General features: G+C 32.2%; 1 protein-coding gene across 4 annotated transcripts; it reads left to right on the forward strand.

The window, feature by feature from the left end:
* The first annotated feature begins 6,862 nt into the window (after positions 1-6,862).
* LOC107867502 (probable protein phosphatase 2C 9) lies at positions 6,863-18,395 on the forward strand. 4 transcript variants are annotated; one of them, XM_016713765.2, is made up of 6 exons: positions 6,863-7,204; positions 8,227-8,266; positions 8,692-8,931; positions 9,037-9,313; positions 17,531-17,685; positions 17,763-18,395. In XM_016713765.2, exons 2-6 carry the CDS (start codon positions 8,237-8,239, stop codon positions 17,898-17,900), a joined length of 840 nt encoding a protein of 279 aa, XP_016569251.1. In that variant the 5' UTR covers positions 6,863-7,204; positions 8,227-8,236; the 3' UTR covers positions 17,901-18,395. The 4 variants fall into 4 exon arrangements, with proteins under 4 accessions (XP_016569251.1, XP_016569252.1, XP_016569253.1 ...); XM_016713766.2 differs by having other exon boundaries at positions 6,899-7,174; XM_016713767.2 differs by lacking the exon at positions 6,863-7,204 and adding an exon at positions 7,457-7,477.
* The last annotated feature ends 227 nt before the right edge of the window (positions 18,396-18,622 follow it).

An 18,622-nucleotide genomic window follows, 5' to 3' on the forward strand; every position in this document is an offset into this window, starting at 1 on the left:
TAATTAAATAGGTTAAGTGATTTTCTGAGTAAAATTATGATAGTTGAGTGACTTTTGAAGTAAAAATCAAAGTTAAATGACTTTCTCGATAAAAAATCTATAGTTGAGTGATTATTTAAAATATCAAGCACAAGAATTAGAGGTGAGAAGCATAAACTTTCCTTGAGCAAAATACACAATGACTACGTTGCTTGCCTCATATATTGCAATTTAAATATAATTCTTTTCATCATTCGGTTTACGCCTTAACAAGGGTATATTGTACATTAGGTTTATGACAATAAGTGCTAGCTGGATAATGTGGACAATCATAATCGTGAGGCAAGAAGCAGATCACATGTATAGCGGTGGGTATATATGAGTGCATCGATTAACTTGGAAAAAATTATTATACATATATATGTATATATTGAAATTGATATAAATTTAATTAAGTGTACACCCTTATAAAAGCAAGTGCACTTGGATTGTTGGTTAAAATTGTTGCTTTCCTATTTGTGATCTTAGATCAAATATCGTGAGTCCAAATCACCCAGAGAAAAAAAGGAATGGGAGTTGTTAGGGAGGGGGGAAAAGACGTCACTATTAACCAATTGAATATGACATTATTCCTCAATTATTATTAAAATTTTACTTATATTTATATTAAAATAATAATATTCGAATATTCCGTAATTTTTTGAATCCTAAATTCACCTATGCATGCATAAGACCACTAAAATTTACATTTGTATGTATAATTTGAAATGTGATCTTTAATCACCACTTATTTCTTTTCTTTTCTATACATTAGAAGAGGTGGTTTCAACATGTGAGCTTTTTATCTTTAAATTCAATATTAAGTGTATTAAGGTCTTTAAAATAAGTTCTAAACTCAATTTGATAATCTTTTGTGCTTTCTTTTTTGAACCTCCTTAAAAGTTTTAATAAAAGTTCATTCTTTTCTCTTTACTTACCAACAATACCATGTAAGAAATTTACAATATGTCATCACATGTGGCCTTGCATATATTTCCACATATGTTGGTCCCTCTATCTTTCATTTATTTTTCATTTTTATTTATCTTTTTTTAAGTATAAAATTATTTCAAATATATTATATTTAAGTAAATTGATTAGTAAGATGATAATTTATTGTAAAAATTAATTATTGATACAATTAAATAAATTTTATTTTTTATTTAATTTCAAATAAAATATATAATTTAATTTCTTTCTTATTTGTTACTACAATTTCACCCAATTTAAACTTTTTTCTAATATATAGAGGAGAAAATTTCGATATTCCTGCTTATGTTGTTTTCTTCAACTACTTCAATCGTGATTTTATTATATTGCCCCTAATTAATTATTATAAGTCATTCATATATTAAAAAAATAATATTTAATTTTAAAAAAATAGACATTTATTACATGTCTATTTCAGTTGTTTCAATTGTAATTTTACTTTCTATTACATCATTTTTAATGCATTATTATAGATTATTTATATATTAAAAAATTAATAGTATTTAATACAAAAAGTAAAATAAACATTTATTACATGTTTGTTTCAGTTGCTTTAATCGTAATTTTACTAAATATCATCCCTAATTAATTATTATAAGTCATCTAAGTATTTAAAGAAGCTCTCTGTTGATCTGTTGGCTTCAGCTGTTTGCTCCGTGATTTTACTATATCATTCCTAAGTAATTATTATAAATTATTTACATATTAAAAGATAAATAATATCTACTAAAACAATAGAATAGACATTTATAATATGTCTGCATCAGTTGCTTTAATCATAATTTTACTAAACATTACCTTCAATTAATTATTATAAGTCATCTAAGTATTAAATAAATAAATAAATAAATAATATTTAATTAAAAAGATAAAATAGATATAAAATGATAAGTTAACTTTTGATGCTTTAAAATAACTTGACGTCTTAAATGAGATTTCAATTACTTTTTTTTTTCACAAGTATCTTTTATAGTAACTTTATTATATCACTTCTAATTTGTTGTTGTGAGTCATTTAAGAGATGTCTATTTCGTTGCTTCAATCGTGATTTTACTATATCACCTCTAATTAATTATTATAGTCATCTAAGCATCATGTCACTTGAATTGGAGTAGAAAAAGTTTTACACAATAATTAAAAATTTAAATTATTTAGAAAATATAATTGACTACCAATGACACAAAACTCTGGACAAGGAGAGTAGCGTATATTTTTTGAAAATTACATAAAAATATGATAAATTACAATAATTAAAAATTTGAAATATCTAAAAATAATTTAATCTATTATATATTTTATAAAATACTTAAAATGCTATAAATCACAATAATTAACAACTTAAAAAAATTAAAAGATATAAATATTTGGTTGACTCTCAAAATTGTATCAGTTTCACTTAAATTGAAATAGAAGAAAAATATTATGAATCACAATAATTAAAATTTTAAATTATTTTTAAAATACAATTGACTATCAATGCCACAAAAGTTTGAATAGAGAGAGTAACATATGTTATTTAAAAATTACATAAAAAAATATTATAGATGACAATATTAACAACTTAAAATATTTAAAAACATATTAAAAGTATGATTGATTGTCTAAATTCAAGTTGTGTCATATAAATTGAGACAAAAAAACATATATTGAGCTCATGCTAGATCCCGGATGACTCTTAGGATGTATATGCAATCGAACCTTCTTTTTTAGCTTTTGCTTAAATATATCAAAATTGAAAATACAAGTTCTAATACAGTGCATCAAACGGTGCATAAGAAATAATGTTAGCATAAATAATACCAATATTACTAATACAAGCATTATTAATACATTCTATCGGCATTATTTTTGTTCGCTCTAACAAAAGACTCCACGTTTCAATTTATGGAACATATACAAAAGCAAAGTACAATAAAATATCTACATAAATATATTTTATCGTGTTCTCAAAGTCAAATAATTTAAATTAATATGAAAGATGGTAATTTATAATTTTCTTTTCTATAGAATTTTTGAAACACTTAAAATTTGAATTTAAAATATTAATTTAGTTTAACTTCAAAGAACAAGGTGACAAATAAAAGAGAAGGGAAAAAATGAAAGCAAATGATGTTTATGACGACTTAGTAAGGAAATATACTGCGGGTTATTTATTGCAATTCGCATGTGATGTAATATGTAATGACTAGATAACCCTTTATCCTTTTCAACACTTATTCTCAAGTCTTATGTATCATTTTTAATCTCAAATTTTCTATTTAATGTAGCAAATCTCAATCATATGATTAAAGATATAAACTTTTAAATGCATCAAATTTTATTATTTATATGAGTAAGTTATACATAATTATCTTGTAAGACTTGACTCCATGAAAAATACTATCAAGTTATTAATATGTTTTATGTATTCATATTTTATAATTCATAATTCGAATTAATGTCGATTTAACTTATTGTATATAGTAAAAATATCTTAATATTGAACCCGTACTGACACGGACCATGCTACTCTGATTTAGTTAAATATGACTACATGCATTAATCAGAAGCAAATGCTATATTGAAAGTCGTGCATATTGTGGATGGTCAAAAATGTGTTCCTATTATAAAATGCAGAACTTGATCTCAAGAATTGTCTAAGATTTTGTAGAATATGCCATGAATGCTTCAAATTGAAATATATTTGAAAATAAAAGACTCTCTATCAAAAATAACATTATATTTTAAGCTCGAATTTAAAAGTATGTACTTCTATTTCAAAATAAGTATTTTTAACTCTTTTTAAATTCATTAAAAAAATAATAAATACAAAATATTATTTATTATATTACTTTTATTTATTTGATATTTCTTGAGAACTGAGCACTATTAAAAAATAATAATTTTCTTAATATAAGGATATACTAGTAGTCGGAAACTATTAGTACTAATTATTGAATTTCCTAAAATGCTATCCAATCCTTTCAATATGTTTTTCTGGTTTTAACTTGACATGAATTTTAAAAATTAAATATATTTAGAATGTGGCAAAATGCATCTTAATCTTGCATCGTACTTTCAAACATGTCACGTGAAAAATTAAAATTAAACAGTTGTCAAAAGAAAAAAAAGCAACACAGATAAATTAAAACAAAAAACCAATTTTTCGAAATAACTTTATTTTGCTAAAACAACACTTATTTCGAGAAAAAAAATAATGATATATTGTCATTATAGTATAAAACCGTAACGCTTATAGCTAAAGCATGAAAAATAAAAGCATAAATGCTAGCAGACAAACATTTAACAAGTTCAAACAGAGAAGCCAAACATATATATTTTAATCTTCCAATTTTGCCCTCACTTTTCTCTCAAAACAATCCTAATTACTCAATGAAATTTTATCCTAAAAACGGTTAGGAAGAAAAGAACAAGATTTACAAAAAATTGTAACGTAAAAATAGGTGAAAAAAGCAAATGTTTTTTCTTTATCTTAGTCATGTATGTATAGTGTAAAGCCAAAAGAGAGTTTGAGTGTTTAAGTTGTTAGCTATTTCGTTGTTCATATCATTAGTTGTTTAGTTTAAGAAAAAATAAATAAAAAAGAAGGATGTTTTTATTCGATTCCCCTCCTTTTAAGTGGTTTAATAGTATCAACATCCAATGTTATTTATCTTTATTGAATATTGTGTATTTAATTTGTTATTTGAGCTAAATTATCGAACACATATCATCTGTGTAATCTATAAAAAATGAAATTCTTCATTCAATCAACTTACTTTTTTTTTTTAAAAAATAGAAGTTATTGGAATGAAGTTGAATTTAGATGAAATTTTATTTTAAAAAATGATCATTATTATTTAGTTACTTTTATCCGTCTCGAAATTTATTTTTATCACTAGTGTAAAAATATATATAAAGCATATGTCGTTTTATATAGAAAACAGACCAATGATAAAAGGATATAAGTAACATATTTTGATTATTTTTTTTTGCTATTTATAAGAAAGTTAACTTAAGTATTTAATAGAATTGTATTATTCTTCCCAAAAAGTGAGAAGGAGAAGAAAAATGAAAAAAGAAGGGATAGATATTAATTTAAGGAAATAAGGATAAAAGGGTTATTAGAATATATTTTTTCATAATTTTGTTATTAAATAGAAATTACAACTACGTAAATTTCATTTATAAAATAATTAAATAAGTTGAGTGACTTTCTTGAGTAAAAGTGTGGTAGTTGAGTGACTTTTTAAGTAAAGGTCGAGTAACTTTTTAGGATAAAAGTCTATGTAAAAATATGGTAGTTGAGTGACTTTTTAAGTAAAGATCGAGTGACTTTTTGCGATAAAAGTCCATAACTGAGTAACCATTTGAATTATTAAGCACAAGGTATTAGAGGTGAGAAACAATACACAATGATTACGTTTCTTGCCTCATATATAATACCAAGTGTCATCTCAAAAAAAATAAATATAGCTAGTTAAGTGTATTCTTTCCATCATTCGGTTCACGCCTTAACAAGGGCATATTTATACATTAAGTTTATGTTCATGACAATAAGTGCTAGCTGGATAATATGGAAAATACTAATCGCGAGGCAAGAGATGGATCACATATATAGTGGGGGTGTATTGCGCGCATCAATTAACTTCGAAAAATTATTTTATGTATATGTGTGTATATTGAAACTAATATATATTTAATTAAGCGTGCACCTTTATAAACGTAAGTGCACTTGGAATGTTGTTTGAAATTGTTGCTTTTCTAATTATAACCTTCGATTAAATATCGCGAGTCTGAAACACCAAAAAAGCAAAATAAATGAGAGTTTCAAGGAAGGAAAAAAAAGAGACCTTGGATCAAATATCACTTTGTATATTTTTTTGCACTTTTAACCGTTAAATTATCACCAATTGTTTCAACAAAGTTAAAATCTAATTATTAGCTTAAAATTTATATTTGATCTCTGTACTCGTATGTATCACCATTAACCAATATAATATGGCATTATTCCTCTATATTATTAGAATTTTTGCTAACGCCTATAACAATATTCGAATGTCCCGTAATCTTTGGAATTCTAAATTTAATCATCACTCATTTAGTTAAACATGACTGCATTAACCAAAAGCAAATACTCCACCATATTGAAAGTCGTACATATAATAGATGGTCAAAAATGTGTTCCTATTATAAAATGCAGAACTAATTGATATCAACAATTGTCTAAGATTTTGTAGAATCTACAATGAGTGCTTCGAAGAGAAATATATTTGAAGATAAAAAGGCTCTCTATCGAAAATAACATCATATTTTGATTCAAACCCAAAAATATTTTTATTTCAAGATAAGTGCTTTTAACCCTTTTCATATTCATTAAAAATAATAATAAATATAAGATATTATTTATTATATTACTTTTATTTATTAGATATTTCTTAAAAACTCATCATTATTAGGAAAAAAGTAATTCTTTTAATATAAGGATATACTAGTAGTTGGAAATAATTAGTATTAATTATTGAATTTCCTAAAATGCTACCCCATTCTTTCAATATGTTTAGATATTTTAACTTGACATAAATTTAAAAAATTAAATATATTTAAAATATGGCAAAATATATCTTAATCTTGCATTATATTCTTAAACATGTCATGCGAAAAATTAAAATTAAAAATTTATCCAAAAAAAGAAACGTAATATAAATAAATTAAAATATAAAAATTTTAAAATAATTTTATTTTGCTAAAGTCATACTTATTTCGAGGAAAAATATAATGATATATTGTCATTATATAAAAATGGTAACGCTTAGAGCTAAAACATAACTAAAAAAATGCTAGGGGACAAACCTTTGACATGTTCAAACAGAGAAGTCAAACATATATATTTTAATCTTCCAATTTTGCCCTCAGTTTTCTCTCTAAACAATCCCAAGTACTCAAATGACATTTTGTCCTGAAGACGGTTAGGAAGAAAGGAGTAAGATTCACAAAAAATCGTAACGTAAAAATAGATGAAAAAAGCAAGTGTTTTTTCTTTATCTTAGTGATGTATGTATATATAGTGAAAAGCCAAAGGGGAGTTTTGAGTGTTTGAGTTGCTAGCTACTTTGTTGTACAGCGTCATTTGTTTAGTTCAAGAAAAGGGCTAAGGGGCTTTGCTTATTCTTGGTGATGCAACAGAGTGAGTGAACTCATTATTTGTTTGTCATAGGTAAGCAAGAAAAAAAAAGATATGCTTTTTTTATTTAACAGTTTGTTGATTTATGGGGTTGTGATTAACTCAATTGGTGAGTTTGACTGAATTCTTGATGAACGCCAAGGGGTGTGGCTTTTTACATTTTTCTTGGTTTTTTGGGTTGTGATGAATGGTTGATTTTTAGCATTTTATAGTGAATTTTTTGTGTCTGTGGTTGTTTCTTGAGTGGGTTTTTGCTTGAGGGTTCAAGAAAGTGATTGGACACATTATTTGTGTTTGAAAAAATTGGTGAGTTTTGACTGAATTCTTGATAGACTCATAAGGTGTGTGTGTTTTTACTCTTTTTTTGGTTTATGGTGTTGTGATGAATGGTTGAGTTGTGGCATTTTATAGTGTGAGTTTTAGGAGTTTGTGGTTGTTTCTTGAGTGGATTTTTGCTTAGAATGCAATAAAGTCATTGAACACATTATTTGTGTTTGAAAAAATTGTTGAGTTTGGCTGAATTCTTGATAGACCTTCAAGGTGTGTTTTTTTACCCTTTTTTGGTTTATGGTGCTGTGATGAATGGCTGGGTTGTAGCATTTTATAGTGTCATTTTTATTTGTTTGTGGTTGTTTCTTTAGTGTATTTTTGGCTAAGGGTGTGAAAAAATTGGGAGTTTGATTGAATTCTTAATAGACCTTCAAGGTGTGTTTTTTAACCAACCTCCCCCCCCACCCCCCTTTTTTTTTTTGGTTTATGGGGTTTGATGAATTGTTGAGTTGTAGCATTTTTCAGTGTGATTTTTATGTGTTTGTAGGTTGTTTCTTTAGTGGATTTTTGGCTAAGGGTGTTGAAAAAGTAGGTAAGTTTGGCTGAATTCTTGATATACCTTCAAGGTGTGTTTTTACACTTTTTTTGGTTTATGGGGTTGTGATGAATGGTTGAGTTTTAGAGTTTTGTGGTGTGGTTTTTATGAGTTTGAGGTTGTTTCTTGAGTGGGTTTTTACTTGAGGGTGTTGCAAATTAGTTGATGTGTTTTTTGCTTCTTGTGGCAGGTTGTTTAGGATGGTGAAACTGGGCTGTTTCGGTGGTCAGGTAAAAATGTTGTTGTTGTTTAATTTTTGTTGTTCATGTTTTTTTTTGGATGATCTTTGTGGTGTTTTGGAAAAAAAAACACAGTTATGGAAAAAAAAAAGTGCCATGACTAAAGTTTTGCACATGTTTTTTGTTAAAAGAATAAAAAGATAGTTGAAGATTTTGTCTTAACTTGCATCCCATGGAACTTCTGATGGAAAGTTGAACTATGCCACTTAGCTACACCAAAATGACGGCTGATGCACCCTTGCTTAATTGGGACGAACTAAAAAAAATTGGATTGAATACACGATGCTTAGAAGTTGATTATTTCATGTCTTGTCTTTACTAGGTTATATATTCATGTTTTTCTTCACCAATCTTCATTATTCTTAACACCTTTGTGGAGTTACTTCTTTTAACTTTTCTTTTACTTTAATACTCAGTGCGGAGGTGGAGAGTTTTCTTCTAGCACTGGTAGAGGAAGAAGCCACATGGGTAATATTAAGTATGGTTTTAACCTAGTGAAGGGGAAGGCTGATCATCCGATGGAAGATTACCATGTCGCGAAATTTGTACAGATAGAAGAACATGAGCTTGGCTTATTTGCTATTTATGATGGTCATTTGGGGCATGAGGTTCCCTCTTATCTCCAAAAACATCTGCTTGCCAAGATTCTGAAGGAGGTAGGTTTTCTATGCATCCTGAATTTCTAATTGCTGTTTGAAGCATACAATGTAGTGTAAAAATTTGAGCAGGTGGCATCTCATCTCCGGGTTTGTTTTTACTAGGAGGAGTTTTGGGTAGATCCCCGGCAGGCAATCACAAAAGGCTACGAAAAAATTGACCAGGCTATACTTGCAAATAGCTCTAATTTGGGTCGAGGTGGGTCCACTGCTGTCACTGCCATACTGATAAATGGCCAAAGATTGTGGGTAGCCAATGTGGGAGATTCACGAGCTGTTCTGTCTCGGGGTGGTCAAGCTATTCAGATGACAATAGACCACGAGCCAAATACAGAACGAAGCAGCATTGAGGACCGAGGAGGTTTTGTCTCAAATCTGCCAGGTGCTTTCCTAATATCTGAGCAATGTAGTCAGTGATTGAGAAATGTATGTCCAAAATAATCTTTGGTGCAATTGACATTCATAATAATTAACATGTAATACTCATTGGTTATTGCTACTTCACCTGAGGTAGTGGTATGGACTGCGTACACTTTAAACCCCTCCCCTCCTCCAGACCGCTCTTTGTGAGAATATACTGGGTATGTTGTTGTTGTAGTAGTAGTACTCATTGGTTTATTGGTTTATGGCAGGAAATGCTTATTGTTTTGTCTGTCTTATATTCGTGTTTCCAGGAGTAAAGAGACTTGTACATCTAATACAATTGTTGTATTTATTTTCATCGTGCAAAAGATGTTTTTGAATGCGTCATGTACCATGGTCTGAACCTCCATTATCTTTTATGCTTGTTGAACCGCTTGCAATTGTTTTAATCTGTCCTTAGCCGGGGTTCTATCGGAAACAACCTCTCTACTTCATCTGAGGTAGTGGTATGGATTGCGTATACATTACCCTCCCTAAACCCCACTTTGTGGGAACACACTGGGTATGTTGTTGTTGTAACCACTTGCAGTTTTTATTTCTGAATGCCACATCCAATAATATAAAACCCTTTTTCCATTTTCGATTCCTTCTGTTCGGAGCGTTAGGATAATGTATGTTTTAGTCCCTGAGGGTTTAGTACAAAGGTAATGAGTAGAGCTGTTGCCCTGTTCATTGGATGTCTGCCCTTTTTTTTTTGGATTACCATGGTGTCCGGGCTAGCTTGGGCACACCTTGACTAATTCCATGGAATACTTGCTGCTTCCTATTAGAAACAGGTGCCAGGTAACTATGTCCACCAAGGCTAGAATAGATGGAAAGAAATCATCTAGTATTTTGTCTCTGCTAGGATTAGCATTAGAACTTGAGACCTCATGGTGCTCAACTCACTTTATTGACCACTAGGATACACCCTTGGATGCAAGATGTCCGCTTCTTTCTTCTCTTAGCTATCTTGATTTCCTCTGTGTGTTGACTCTTTCTCAGACAGAAGAGGTCGGCTTATTCTATAATTGTCATGAAATATGTGATTGCAATTTGCTGTCTGAAAAGGAAATATTCCTATTTGTTTTTTTAAATACTGAGAATTAATTATCCACCAAAAATAGTCCTTATCAATTGATAAATTCAGCAGCAAACAACAAAAGATGGGAAATTTCCCTTTTTTTAGGTACTTTATTCAAACTCTAGTTCCTTCTTTAGCACTGGATTTGGTCCTTCTCGTGGTGTGTGTGTGTGTGTGTACGGGGGGCGCTTATTGAAAGCTCCACATTTAAGTTAACCATGCAAACAAATATGATCGGATTAACTCTTCATTATGATTTTAAACCTTTCTCTTTAGCTTCCATCGTGCCAATTGGTTTTCGGTAACCGTATTAGTGGTCATATTACTATAGCATCCTTGAAAGTGCTGACTTTCTATTCTTTTATATTAGAGTCTAAGGGAGTCAATTTTGTTATGAACATGTTTAATGTTTTCTATCCATCCCGAAATGACCGATTCTATTTGAAGCTTGCGGGTAAAATAGTCCAATCTTGGGGTTGTTGGACATCATTCCACTTGGTAAAATAAAATATTTCCACATTTGTAAACCTATAGAAAAGTTTCAGAAACTGGAGTTTAATAAACTATCTTAAAATGTTTAAGAAACTCAGTCTAAGAAAGAGTTGTGCGACTCCCAGATGGTGATTGTGTCATGTAAAATTGGACTGGGGGAGTATTTGACCTGATTATCAAAACTCGGTCCTTTCCCTTTTTAGTTTTTTCCTGGCCATTCTTTTGTTTCTCTCAGTAGTTTACTGGATTCAATATTTGCCTCTAGTTCAATGGTAGAAAATTATATAATCAAATGTGGTAATAAACTACTCTCTCCATTCCTTTTTATTTGCTCCATTTGGGTTGGACACACCGCTTAATAAATCCTTTACTCCTATAAAATCAAAAGTAATTTTACCAATATACCCCTAATTAAGTTTTATACCTCTTTCCAAATCAATAATGATTACATTTATTGAACAAGGGCATAACAGGAAGATTTTGTTCAAACTATTCTTGATAGATTAAAGCAACGTTCAGGATTGCGCTCACATCGTCGCATAATACGGGATGCGAAGCGATGCGAGCCCCTTTCGCTGCGTGTGGCCGATGAAAGTGCATCATGTTGATTTTATTTTTTAGGATCAATTTTAAATTAGAAAAAGAGTCACTTCGTGTTGATTTTGTATTTATGGTCAATTTTAAATTAAAAAGAAAGAGTCTACTGCAATGACTACCACTGTTGCATTTTTTTAAGGTTAACTTTGAAGTTCACTGCTGCAATTTTCTAAGGTTAACTTTGAAGTACACTGCTGCGACTTCTTCTTCTTCATTGTGCGACTACCACTATTATGCGTTCTTCATCATCACTGCTTCACTTAAATGATGCGCTCGCATCGCTTCACGCTTCGCATAATGCATGATGTTGAGCCTTGTCGCTTTTTTTCGCATCACGCTTCCCTGAACACTGGATTAAAGGAGTCAAGCATTTGGGAATATAAGCACAACCCAAATGGAGCAAAATATAAAGGAATGGAGGGAGCAGTAACTTTTGTACTTTTTGTGCTATCTTGTCTCCATCGTTAAGAAGAAAGGAAGGGACACTGATGACTTCATTTGATCAATGAGGAGATTGAGAATGGAAGTTTGAATAGGTTACACAATTATAAATATGCTCAGATAATCACTACGTATTAAATAATGTTCAAGAGAGTTTTTTTCTGAACCTAAATGTTATTTACACTGAGATTTTGTATGTGGGAGATTATGTTTAATCAAGAATTGCATGAACCGAAAAATGGAAAAAACATTAAGTGAGTCAGACTAAATTGGATGTAGCACCAATAAACCAACAAATGGAGTGGCGATAGCCTATCACAAGATACTTAATTGCCCACTAAGTTGTTCATACTCGAGATTCATGGTCTAAATTCTAAGATTCAAGAGTATGGATCTTGGTATGGATATGGGTACAACAAGAACAAACTCAGTGCAATCCCACAAGTAGGGTCTAGGAGGATAGGATGTACGCAAACCTCCCCTACCTTTATGGGTAGAGAGGCTATTTTCAATAGATCCTCGACTTCCAAGAAAAGATGAATTTGAACCACCATCATAAAAAATAAGACAACAAAAAAAGGATACGAAGCAAATAAGGCAGCAGATAGTAATTAACACGGAAGGACAAAGAAAACTTGTGATTCCTAAATATGATTACGAATGAGGAGAAACGGAGGGAGCTAATGCCCTGCCTCTCCTACATGAAATACGACAACAGTCGCTGCCCACTAACTTTCTAGCCTAATCCTCGACCTCCATATTTTTTGATTTAGGGTTATGTCATCAGTAAGCTGAAATTGTGTTTTGTCATGTCTAATCACCTCTATTTAGTTACTAAGTTAAAAAAAAGTCTAAATCACCTCCCTCTAGTTCTTCTTCAGCCTATGTCTACCCTTTTTAACTTCTATTAACCAACCTTTCACGCCTCTTTATGGGCGCATCTATGCACTTCTCCGTATTTCTTTCACATGACGACTAAGAATAGGCAAATTCAAAATTTCACTTCGAATTTCGGGCAAGAAGCAAGGGCGTAACAGCTGGGCGAAAGCCATTGCTACCAGGAGCGTAGCTCTATCGAAAATTACCTCATCGACTTCCTATCGGCTTCGAGCTATTATGCCCCACTAATGAGGGGGGATAAGCTTCATCGTAGAGGGAAAGAGCGTCACATGCCCAAACTATCTCAACCTCAATTCCCTCATCTTGTTCGCCACGGAGGTCACTCTCATCTTGCCCCGTATAGCTTTATTTTCTAGTCATATCTCTCCAGTATGCTCACATATCCATCTAAGCTTCCTCATCTACGCTACATTCATCTTCTGAACGTGGTCATTCTTGACTGGCTGTACTTTGACCCATGCAACAGAGTTGGTTGACCACCACTCTGTAAAAATAGAATTATAAAAATATGTCTAAATTAGGGTGTAATATTTGGAGAGAAAGAGAACACGTGAATTTTTTAGAGCAAGTTTGAATCTGTAATTGTTCTTTGTCCTAATTTCTATTGTAACTTGTTCTATTACTATTCCTCATCTTAGATTGCTTTATTTTGAGCCGGAGGTCTATCGGAAACAGCCTCTCTATCTCACATTTGAGGTAGTGGTATGGACTGCGTACACTTACCCTCCTCAGATCCCACTTGGTGGGAATATACTGTGTATGTTGTTGTTGTTTGAATTTGTAATTGTTATTAAATATTAAGTATAAATGCATCTAAGTATTTAAGGTACCTTCTGCTTGCGGACTTTTTAGTACTAATATCTTTTAACAATAAAAAACATATGCTTAAATTCCGTTTTCACCCTAGCTTTTCTTTGACTTCAGAAAATCATTGTATTTGTCTCGAATTTTTCTACCAATTTTGGTCATAGTAGCAAAAATTGATTGACGATATCCGGTACGAATCCATGCCCACACCCATGTCATGTCAAAATGGGCGCAACACCCAAAGTGAAGAGTAAGCACGACGTAGACTATGCATGCTTCCAATATATAGCTACTTGCGGTAGATTTGTACTTTTCCGTTCTATTACTTCAATTAGGGATATGCTCGGTACATTTATTGCCACTTTCTCTTACGAGAAAATTTCCTAATTGTGGCATCAGAGAAAGTTTAAACAAAAGCGTCGAATACATCATTCGACAAGTTATATGAATTCAATCCATTCACATAAATCTACTACCAATTGACATCATACAATTATCTTCAACAACAACACTAATATACCTAGTGTATTCGCATATAGTGGGGTTTGGGGACGGTAGAGTGTACGCAGTCCATATCTCTACCTCAGAGGTGAGGTAGAGAGGTTGTTTTCGATAGACCCTCGGCTCAAGACATAGGCAGTCGTAAGTACATGAAACAAGAGATACTAACAAAACAATAGATGGTAACAACATAGAACTGCCAGTAATTATTATTTTTTTGTTGAGAAACAAACTACCACAAAATGATACTACCATCACTCTACCCGAAACAACATTCATCAACAAAACATCAACAGAACTCTAAGAACAATAAACTACAAGCGTAGCACTACGATTACTAGTACGGACAACAAAACAAAGCATTCCTACCTACTAGCATGGACATACTACTACCCACTAACCTTCTATCCTAATCTGCATCCTCCACACCTTCCTATCTAAGGTCATATCCTTGATAAGTTGTAACCGTGCCAAGTCCTGTCTGTGCATCTTCTCATCACATGCCCGACCATCTCAACCTCGCTTCCCGCATCTTGTCTTCCACCAGAGTCGCTCTCACCTTGTCTTGGATATCCTCATTTCTAATCCTATCTGTCCTAGTAAACCTACACAGACAATTATCTTCGACGACTTACATTATTTCAATATTAAATGAACATTGCGATCTCGTAGTCTGAATAAATAACAGACAATGGAAAGTATGATCTGTTAAAATTTGATAAAATTCATGAAGCTAGTCGCGTCTAGATTTGCAACATCTCTATATTCATTGAATGGAGCTAGTTGAACACTGGAGAATATATCATAAATATTGGTAGGATAGCATATACACTTTTGTATTGTGGTAGAATATTTACTTACCTTGTCTGGAGTACAGAATAATTGTTTACCTTATCTTATGTCATCTATGACTCCTATTTAAGGAGCTCTTCTTTTAGATTGGAACACAACCAATTCCAAAAAGAGTTCTCTTCTTTTCTTTCGACTCTCGATAGGATGTAATATAGGTTAAGCAGTATGACTGCCTAGATTGTCCCACATAGGTAGCGGTGGATCTGTCTTTATCTGTATAGTTGTTATACCCCTGGACTTACTCTGTTTTGTCGTCTCTCATACAATGCCACTTCTACTATTTGACAAATCTTCATGAGATTAGTGAAATCCTTTCATCATTTGCTGAATAATTGATTCAAGCTCTTGTGGCTTGAGAGCATGCAGATGAATGTTTACTCGGGTTGGTAACTCTATTACTTTGGCTTACCCACCCATCTTAGCTGAAAAACCTAAGGATTTGGAAACCCTTTCTAATGACTTTCCTTATACATGCAACCTCTTAGTTAAGAATCGAAGTCCGCACTAGCATTAAAAATTTAAAAATTGTACAAATGATAATTTTCAAACTCAGAGATTACAATATGCAAAAACTGCCTTCCAAGCATTCAACTGACCGAGGATATGACCCTTGATAGGGGGGTTTGGACGTCTAGAATTAGGATAGTAGGTTAGTAGGTAGTCAAGTGTTTTGCTTTCCCATTCCCGGAGTATTAGTCTTAATCTTGTATTGTTCGTATTCTTAGATTCTTAATTCTTTTGGTTGTTTCCCGAGACTTAATTATTGTATTTTCTTGTTGTTCTTCCTGTGTGCTGCTGTTGTCTGTCCTTTTCATCTGTTTTGAGCTGCGGGTCTATCGGAAACAGCCTTTCTTCCTTTTTAAGGAAGCGGTAAGGTCTACATACGCACTGCCCTTCTGAGACCCCACTGTAGGATTATACTGGGTATGTTGTTGTTGTTGTTGCCTTCCAAGCATTCAATACATATGGTCTCCAGTGATTGAGTGCCTCAGCGACATTTGTCAAACTTATTTGAACTAAAGCTAGTGAAGATTAATTATAGTATATTTTTGTATCACCGACGTGCATTTCTATTTATGATTTCTTAAGAGACATAATAATATTCGTCATCATATCATGATTCTCAATGACAAAGCTACCACTGCCTGCCCAAGCCCCTTCCCTGCAGATTTGCATTTTTAAAAATTGTTAGCTATCAAATTTCCAGAAATTTTGAAGTAAAGCCAGAGGAAGTGCTTTTGTCCTCTTTTTTTGTTTTATGGTCAACATTTTCCAGTGAACTTTTTCTGTACATTCTGTTTCCTTGTCTCTTGGCTCTGCTATTAATGTTTCCGATTGTTAAGTACTGTCAGTGTGTTAAGTTGACCATCCTTGTTTGACCTCGACAGTCTCTGTGAAATCATATTCACTGAAACAATAACTTTTATAATCACAAAACATTCTTCTGGTAGGATATCCTTCTAAGTTGTTATTGTTTACTTTGTTTAGGTGCTTTCGGGAATTAGGTTATGTAGGAGTTTGTAATTAGATGTAAGACTTAATAAAAATCGAAAGGCCTTTGGGATATGCTCATAGGTCAGTGATTTACCCTTAAATCCTGGAGATGTTGTTCATGAGATGATAAATTTCATATTGTCCTGTCTGTAACTATATCAAAATTAGGTTACATTTTGTAGGACTTTTGAGCATTTAACTGAGATTTTTGGAAAACTTGGTGTTTTTTGTCTTAAAATTCTGGATATGGCCCTAACAATAGGCGAACAGGTTTCACCAACTCCCCAACTTAATCATTTAGACTTTAATCATTTATAGTTTAAATTTCACCAGTACTGTTGATTGTTGTCTATGAACTTCTAATCAATTGCAAGTATGAAGATACAGGTAGCTCAGTAGCTGTAGATGCTCCTATTTGCTTCTGAAAAGGAAGGAATATTACAATGCATCACATCGTCCTCTTAATTGTGTGCATTTTTTCTCTTCTCCTTTCTCTTTTCTTGTGTGGTCGACATTGTCAGTTGGTTTTATATTGAGTTTAACGACAGGGATCTTTCACTTAAGTCATCAACCAGTCGGTGTAAGTTTGAACTCTGCGTCTGCACTCTGGAGTGAAGTATTTACAGCACCATGCTTCCCCTTTCGTCGTTTGTCTTGCAAGTAGCTAAATTTGACCCTCTGCATTCTTTCTTTAGTGCAGAAACATATCGCTAATAATTTTGCACTACATTTATGACCTATTTGCATTGTTTCTTGCCATTAGTAGATTTGTATTTGTTGCCCTATATTTCTGTACTATTTACTTACACTGCTTGCCATTAGTAGCTTCACGTGCATCCATTTCACTGTATGTGCCAAGCACTTTTTAGTTGCTGTAGTGATGGAGGGTATTTTTGGTATTATAATGGAGCTCTGTGCTTGTGGAAATATTACCAATAACTTGGAGATTCCATTACCCAAAATTGGTTTATGTTCTTTAGGAAAAAAAAATTGACGTATGTTTATTGAAATTTCTGCATTTTTTATCAGGGGATGTTGCAAGGGTGAACGGGCAGCTAGCTGTTTCTCGTGCTTTTGGAGATAAGAGTCTTAAATCACATTTACGATCAGATCCCGACATTCTTGATATGCTGATTGATGTAAATTGTGATGTCCTCATCCTCGCAAGTGATGGTCTCTGGAAGGTATGTGTCTTTTCCTTTGTTTTCTGATGCATAAGCTGTCATCAAGAATTCGTCTTTTTGACTTAATATTAATTCAGGTGATGTCTAATCAAGAGGCAGTTGATATAGCTAGAGGATTTAAAGATCCCCAGAAAGCAGCAAAGCAATTAACAGTTGAAGCGTTGAACAGAAACAGCAAAGATGACATATCTTGTGTCGTCGTCAGATTTAGGTGATAAACTTCTCATACCATATTCTTATAGCTCCAAAGAAATAAATGTGATTAGCATGCAGTATAAATGTGCAATGGCGCAAGGGTATCAAATTTGTGACCGTTTTGAGTTAGCTTGTGAGAAGGCTGGTGGAATTGAATTACAGGAAAACCATTAGACGTAAAGAAAAATGTATTCATTAATCAGGTAACATAGTTCATTTGAACAATCGAAGTGGGCATTTACATCGTCTGATATGTTTGTCCAAGTTAAAAGTAGATAGTGTTTCTAGCTGGTCATGTGAAGTTCAATATTTTTTACTTCAGTAGAGAGGCAGGCCTTATTTGGCCTCTGGTTTTGTACATCTGGTGCTTGTGTCTAAGCAAGTGTAAGAGGTCTAAATCTGCATTTACAAGTGGAGTATGTGTAAGTGGGAGCCCCTGTAAATTTGCTTTGGCATTTTCATGTTTGTAATTAACGTTGAATGTTTATGTGATATCGATGATATTTGTTCATTTATCTTTCAATTTCGCTATGAAAAGAGCAAGAGCCATTTTTTTGGTTACTTTTCCTCGCGGAAGAGGAGAAAATGCTTCGTTTATGCTTCAATATTAGTCACAGCTCGTACTCATTTAGAAATACTGCTATTGATTTTGGCCCTTCCCTTGTTAGATCTTGTTACTTTTCCATGAAGAGATGCAAATTTTAGGGTAAAGTTTAGAACTAGTACTCTCATGGATTTTCAC

This window comes from Capsicum annuum, chromosome 4, assembly GCF_002878395.1.
Source record: "Capsicum annuum cultivar UCD-10X-F1 chromosome 4, UCD10Xv1.1, whole genome shotgun sequence".
NCBI classification, from domain to species: domain Eukaryota; kingdom Viridiplantae; phylum Streptophyta; class Magnoliopsida; order Solanales; family Solanaceae; genus Capsicum; species Capsicum annuum.